Below are 9,062 nucleotides of genomic sequence, written 5' to 3'. Positions count from 1 at the left end.
AGAGACACCTCCTATGAAGACGTCAGGCACCACTCTGCTCGAAGACACACCCTCTGAAGACGTCAGGCACCGCTCTGCCCGTCGGGAATCCGAAGACATCCCTGTGAAGACGTTAGGAACCACTCTGCCCGAAGACACCCCTTGGGAAGACGTCAGGAACCACTCGGCCCTGTAAAGCCGTCAGAAACCTGTGAAGACGTCAGTAACCTGAAGAAACCCCCTATGAAGACGTCAGGAACCTGAAGAAACCCCCTATGAAGACGTCAGGAACCACTCGGCCCGAAGACATCACTTGTGAAGACGTCGGGAACCTGAAGACACACCCTGTGAAGTCGTCAGGAGCCATTGTGCCTGAAGACGCCCCCTGTGAAGACGTCAGGAACCACTCTGACCGAAGACACCCCCTATGAAGACGTCAGGAACCACTGCCTGAATACACCCCCAAAGACCCCTTTTATGAAGACGACAGGCACCACTCTGCTCGAAGACACTCCCTGTTGAGACGTCAGGAACCACTCTGCCCCATGACATCCACTGTGAAGACGTCAGGAACTACTCGGCCCGAAGACACCCCCTGTGAAGACGTCAGGAACCTGAAGACACACTGTGAAGACGTCAGGAACCACTCGGCCCGAAGACACCCCCTGTGGAGACGTCATGAACCTGAAGACACCCCCTGTGAAGACGTCAGGAACCTAATGACACCACCTGTGAAGACGTCAGGAAACACTCGGCCAAAGGATACCCCTGTGAAGACGTCAAAAACCTGAAGACACCACCTGTGAAGACGTCAGGAACCTGATGACACCACCTGTGAAGACGTCAGGAACCTGATATCACCACCTGTGAAGACGTCAGGAACCTGATATCACCACCTGTGAAGACGTCAGGAACCACTCTGCCTGAAGACACCCCCTGAGAAGACGTCAGGAACCTGAAGACACCACCTGTGAAGACGTCAGGAACCACTTTGCCTGAAGACACCCCCTGAGAAGACGTCAAGAACCTGAAGACACCACCTGTGAAGACGTCAGGAACCACTTTGCCTGAAGACACCCCCTGAGAAGACGTCAGGAACCTGAAGACACCACCTGTGAAAACGTCAGGAACCTGAAGACACCCCCTGTAAAGACGTCAGGAACCATTCTGTCCGAAGACAACCCCTGTAAAGACGTCAGGAACCACTCTGTTCAAAGACAACCCCTGTAAAGACGTCAGGAACCACTCTGCTCGAAGACACCTCCTGTGAAGACGTCAGGAACCACTATGCTCGAAGACACCCACTGTGAAGACGTCAGGTACTACTCAAATCGAAGATACCCCATGTGAAGACGTCAGGAACCACTCTGCCCGAAGACACTCTCTATGAAGACGTCAGGAACCTAAAGACACCCCCTGTGAACACGTCAGGAACCACTCTGCCTGAAAACACCCCGTGTGAAGATGTCAGAAACCACTCTGCCTGAAGACAACCCCTGTGAAAACGTCAGGAACCCCTCTGCCTGAAGACATCCCCTGTGAAGACATCAGGTACCACTCTGCCTTGAGACACCCTGTGAAGACGTCAGGAACCACTCTGCCTGAAGACACCCCCTGTGAAGACGACAGGAACCACTCTGCCTGTAGACACCCCTAGTGAAGACGTGGCACTCTGCCCGAAGACATCCCTATGTAGACGTCGGGAACCTGAATATTCCCCTCTGTGAAGATGTAAGAACCACTCTGCCCGAAGACACCCCTGTGAAGACGTGGGGAACCTTAAGACACCCCCTGTGAAGTCAGAATCCACTATGCCCGTCAGGAACTCGAACACACTCCCTGTGAAGTCAGGAACCAATATGCCCGTCAGGAACCCGAAGACACCCTTTGTGAAGATGTCAGGCACCACTCTGCCCGAAGACACTCCCTGTGAAGACGTCAGGAACTACTCTGAATAAAGACAAACCCTGTGAAGACGTCAGGAACCTAAATACCCCTTGTAAGACGTCAAGAACCACTCTGCCTGAAGACACCCCCCTGTGAAGACGTCAGGAACCACTCCGCCATAAGACACACCCTGTGAAGAAGTCAGGAACCACTCCGCCATAAGACACACCCTGTGAAGACGTCAGGAACCACTCCGCCATAAGACACACCCTGTGAAGACGTCTGGAACCTAAATACCCCTTGTGAAGACGTCAGGAACCACACTGCCTGAAGACACCCCCTGTGAAGACGTCAGGAACCACTCTGCCTGAAGACACCCCCTGTGAAGACGTCAGGAACCACTCTGCCTGAAGACACCCCCTGTGAAGACGTCAGGAACCACTCTGTCCGAAGACACCCCCTGTGAAGACGTCAGGAACCACTCCGTCCCAGGACACCCCATGTGAAGACGTAAGGAACCTGAAAATACCCCTATTGAAGACGTCAGGAACCACTCTGCCCGAAGACACCCCCTGTGAAGACGTCAGGAACCACTCTGCTCGACGACACCCCCTGTGAAAACGTCAGGAACCTGAAGACACCCCCTGGGGGACGTCAGGAACCACTCTGTCCGAAGACAACCCCTGTAAAGACGTCAGGAACCACTCTGCTCAAAGACAACCCCTGTGAAGACGTTAGGAACCGCTCTGCTCGAAGACACCACCTGTGAAGACGTCAGGAACCACTCTGCTCGAAGACACCACCTGTGAAGACGTCAGGAACCTGAAGACACCCCCTGTGAAGACGTCAGGAACCACTCTGCCTGAAGACACCCCCTGTGAAGACGTCAGAAACCACGCTGCTTGAAGACACCCCCTGTGAAGACGTCAGGAACCATTCTGCCTAAGGACACCCCTGTGAAGACATCGGGAACCACTCTGCCTAAGGACACAATTGTGAAGACGTCAGAACCACTCTGCCTGAAGACACCCCCTGTGAAGACGTCAGGAACCACTCTACCTGAAGACACCCCCTGTGAAGACGTCAGGAACCTGAAGACACCCCCTGTGAAGACGTCAGGAACCTGAAGACACCCCCTGTGAAGACGTCAGGAACCTGAAGACACCCCCTGTGAAGACGTCAGGAACCTGAAGACACCCCCTGTGAAGACGTCAGGAACCTGAAGACACCCCCTGTGAAGACGTCAGGAACCTGAAGACACCCCCTGTGAAGACGTCAGGACCCACTCTGCCTGAAGACACCCTCTGTGAAGACGTCAGGACCCACTCTGCCTGAAGACACCCTCTGTGAAGACGTCAGGAACCACTCTGTCTGAAGACAACCCCTGTGAAGACGTCAGGAACCAATCTGCCTGAAGACACCCCTGTGAAGACGTCAGGAACCACTCTGCCTGAAGACACCCCTGTGAAGACGTCAGGATCCTGAATATACCCCCTGTGAAGACAACCACTGTGAAGACATCAGGAACCTGAATATAGCCCCTGTGAAGACAACCACTGTTAAGACATCAGGAACCTGAATATAGCCCCTGTGAAGACAACCACTGTGAAGACATCAGGAACCTGAATATAGCCCCTGTGAAGACAACCACTGTGAAGACGTCAGGAACCACTCTGCCCAAAGACACTCCCTTTGAAGACGTCAGGAACCACTCTGCCCGAAGATACCCACTGTGAAGACGTCAGGAACCACTCTGTCCAAAGACACTCCTTGTGAAGACGTCAGGACCCACTCTGCCTGAAGACACCCTCTGTGAAGACGTCAGAAACCACTCTGCCTGAAGACACCCTCTGTGAAGACGTCAGGAACCTGAATATACCCCCTGTGAAGACAACCACTGTGAAGACGTCAGGAACCACTCTACACAAAGCCGTCATTTTTAAATACGTCAGGAACCACTCTGTCTGAATGCACCCTTTGTGAAGACGTCAGGAACCACTGCCTGAATGGGCCCCCGGTGAAGACGTCAGGAACCACTCTGCCCGAAGACACTCCCTCTAAAGACGTCAGGCACCACTCTGCCCGTAGATTACGAAGACACCCCTGTGAAGACGTCAGGAACCCGAAGACACCCACTGTGAAGACGTCAGGAACCATAATATACCCCCTGTGAAGACGTCAGCCACCACTCTGCCCGAAGACACCCTCTGTGAAGACGCCAGGAACCACTCTGCCCGAAGATACCTACTGTGAAGACGTCAGGAACCACTCTGCCCGAAGATACCCACTGTGAAGACGTCAGGAACCACTCTGCCCGAAGATACCCACTGTGAAGACGTCAGGAACCACTCTGGCCCAAGATACCCACTGTGAAGACGTCAGGAACCACTCTGCCCCAAGATACCCTCTGTGAAAACGTCAGGAACCACTCTGCCCCAAGATACCCACTGTGAAGACGTCAGGAACCACTCTGCCCGAAGACACTCCCTTTGAAGACGTCAGGAACCACTGCCTGAAGACGTCAGGAACACCCGAAAGACATCCCCTGTGAAGCCGTTAGGAAACACCTTTCCTGATAACAACTAGATCCTCCACAAACAAGCAATTATACGTATAATACAACTGCTTGCAAATCTCTCTGAAGACGTCAGGAACCACTCAGCCCGAAGATACCCACTGTGAAGACGTCAGGAACCACTCTGCCCGAAGATACCCACTGTGAAGACGTCAGGAACCACTCTGCCCAAAGACACTCCTTGTGAAGACGTCAGGAACCACTCTGTCCGAAGACACTCCCTTTGAACAACGTAACTTAGAACCTACACACTCGAAAACATGAAACCAACTGACCTTAATATCGAATTAGGGTATTTTCATTCCGGGAGAAATAGCAGATACTGTATGGTTTTGTTGTTTGAAAATCATTGATGAAGATTTTCATTACAGAAGTTTCATATATTAACATATGATACTTCAAGTGTGTATATATTTATATATACATACGTACACACACATATGTATATGTATAAATACACACACACACATAAATATATATATACATATATATGTATGCATACATACACCTATATGTATGTATATCTATGTGTATATATACATATATACGAGTTTATATATATGTATATATGTAATATATATAATATATATGATATATATGATATATATATATAATATATATAATATATATAATATATATAATATATATAATATATATAATATATATAATATATATAATATATATAATATATATAATATATATAATATATATAGTATATATAATATATATAATATATAATATATATATATATGATATATAATATATATATATAATATATAATATATATATATATATATATATAATATATAATATATATAATATATATATATAATATATATAATATATAATATATATAATATATAATATATATAATATATATATATAATATATAATATGTATAATATATATATGATATTTATAATATATATGTAATATATATGATTTATATTTAATATACAAAATATATAATATATATATAATATATATAATATATATAATAGTTATAATATATATAGTATATATAATATATATAATATATGTAATATATATAATATATATAATATATATGATATATATAATATATACCATATATATAACATATATAATATATATAGTATATATAATATATATAGTATATATAATATATAATATATATAATATATATAATATATATAATATATAATATATATAATATATATAATATATATAATATATATAATATATATAATATATACAATATATATAATATATATAATATATATAATATATATAATATGTATATAATATATATGATATATATAATATATTTGATATATTATATATAAAATATACTTAATATGTATGATATATATATATATAATTTACTTAATGTATATGATATATGATATATTTAATATATATAATATATACGGTATATGCTATATATATGATATATTATATATATAATATACTTAATATATATGATATATATAATATACTTAATGTATATGATATATATGATATATTTAATAGATGTGATATATTTAATATATATGATATATTTAATATATATGATATATTTAATATATATGATATATTTAATATATATGATATATAAGGTATATGCTATATATATGATATATATGATATATATATGATATATATGATATATATATGATATATATGATATATATATATATAACATATATCATATATATTGTATATATGATATATATGATATATATAACATATAAAATATATGATATGTATGATATATATAATATAAATAATATATATGACATATATGACATATATGATATATATGATATATATGATATATATGATATATATGACATATATTATATATTATATATAATATATAAAAAGTATATGATATGTATGATGTATATGATATATATGATATATATGATATATATGATATATATGATATATATGATATATATGATATATATGACATATATGATATATATGATATATATGATATATATGACATATATGATATATTATATATATAATATATAAAAAGTAGATGATATGTATGATGTATATGATATATATGATATATATAATATGTAATATATATATAGTATATATAATATATATATAATATATATAGTATATATAATATATATAATATTTGATATATATTATATATAATATTTGATATATATTATATATAATATTTGATATATATTATATATAATACATATAATATATGAAATATATATGAGATATATAATATATTATACATTATATATGTAATATATTTCATATATGATATATATGATATATATAATATATATAATATATGTATAGTATATATAATATATGTAATATATATGTTATATATAATATATATGTTATATATAATATATATAATATATATAACATATGTAATATATAATATATATAACATATGTAATATATATAATATATATAATATATATAATATATATAATATATATAATATATATAATATATATAATATATATAATATATATAATATATACAATATATATATAATATATATGATATATATATAATATATTTAATATATGTGATATATATATTATATTTAATATATGTGATATATATGGTATATGCTATATATATGATATATATGATATCTATAATATATATCTAATATATTGCATATATCATATATATGATATATATAATATATATAATATATATGATATATGATATATATAATATATATGATATATATGATATATATAATATATATGATATATATGATATATATATAATATATGATGTATGATATGTATGATATATATATGATATATATGATGTATATAATATATATGATATATATAGTATATACAATATATATATAACATATATAGTATATGAAACATATATAATATATATATTATATATAAAATATACTATACATATCATATATATTATATTTATAATATATATAACATATGTAATATATATAACATATAACATATATCTATCACATATATTGTATATATTATATATATAATACACATGATATATATGATATATATATAATATATATAATATACTTCATATTTATCATATATATGGTATATATGATATATATGATATATATGATATATATGATATATATGATATATATGATATATATGATATATATGATATATATAATATATATAATATATATAATATATATAATACATATAATATATATAATATACATAATATATATAATATATATAATATATATGATATATAGTATATATATAATATACATATGATATATATATTATATATATAATATATACATAATATATATGATATATATGATATATATATATGATATATATGATATATAATATATACATGATATATAGAATACATATATAATGTATATATAGTAATATATATAATATGTATATAATATATATATATGTATATAATATATATAATATGTATATAATATATATAATATTATTATATATAATATATATATGTAATATAATATATATATGTAATATAATATATATATGTAATATAATATATATATATATTATATATATTATATATATTATATATATTATATATATTATATATATTATATATATAATATATAATATATATATTATATATTATATATATCATTTATATCATTTATATCATATATATCATATATATCATATATATCATATATATCATATATATCATATATATCATATATATCATATATATCATATGTATCATATGTATATTATATATATATATTTTATATCTTATATATCATATATATATTATATATATATTATATATAATACATGTATACATATATATACGTATATGTATATTATATATATATCTTTTATATCATATATATCATATATATATTATATATATATTATATATATTACATGAATAAATATATATACGTATATGTATATATATACATATATACATACATATATATATCATGTATATATAAATATATTTTTATATGTGTATATATATACATACATATACATATACATTTATATACATATACATTTATATACATATACATTTATATACATATACATATATATACATATACATATATATACATATACATATACATATATATACATATATATACATATATATACATATACATATATATACATATACATATATATACATATACATATATATACATATATATATACATATATATACATATGTATATGTAGATATATATACATGTATATAAGTAGATATTTTTATACACACACAAGTATGTATATGTATATATATATATATATATATATATAATATATATTTACATGTATATATGTACATATGTATATATATAACTCATAAATAGAATGATAGATAGATAGATATATAGATAGACAGATAACTAGATAGATCGACCAGACCGTGATTACTGACCCTGTTTTGTTCTCTGAAATGAAAACACCATCATTAACATCGAGATACAAATGACAATGATGCAATAAATGAATTTGTAAGGGAGCAATAAATCGCAATGTTCATCGATGTTAAAGACATCATTAGAAATACCTTCATTGGAATTTTCTCCTTAAAACATTACTTTAGGATAAAGAGGGAACAATTTTCTTTAGGAGTTGCTCATCAC

General features: G+C 32.9%; 1 protein-coding gene across 1 annotated transcript in view; it reads left to right on the top strand.

Annotated features, from left to right (window-relative positions):
• Positions 1-1,266: 1,266 nt before the first annotated feature.
• Positions 1,267-9,062, top strand: part of LOC125026894 (mucin-2-like) — an 11,344-nt gene continuing 3,548 nt past the window's right edge. Inside the window, exons 1-9 of the mRNA XM_047615494.1 lie at positions 1,267-1,298; positions 1,444-1,563; positions 1,733-1,916; positions 2,447-2,631; positions 2,750-2,861; positions 3,438-3,566; positions 3,779-3,979; positions 4,227-4,283; positions 4,511-4,552. Of these exons, the coding sequence (XP_047471450.1) occupies positions 1,267-1,298; positions 1,444-1,563; positions 1,733-1,916; positions 2,447-2,631; positions 2,750-2,861; positions 3,438-3,566; positions 3,779-3,979; positions 4,227-4,283; positions 4,511-4,552 (1,062 nt within the window). The remainder of the gene's footprint in view (positions 1,299-1,443; positions 1,564-1,732; positions 1,917-2,446; positions 2,632-2,749; positions 2,862-3,437; positions 3,567-3,778; positions 3,980-4,226; positions 4,284-4,510; positions 4,553-9,062) is intronic.

This window comes from Penaeus chinensis, chromosome 7, assembly GCF_019202785.1.
Source record: "Penaeus chinensis breed Huanghai No. 1 chromosome 7, ASM1920278v2, whole genome shotgun sequence".
NCBI lineage: Eukaryota > Metazoa > Arthropoda > Malacostraca > Decapoda > Penaeidae > Penaeus > Penaeus chinensis.
The sequence above is the reverse complement of the archived record's forward strand: the minus strand, read 5'-3'. Positions and strand labels throughout refer to the sequence as shown.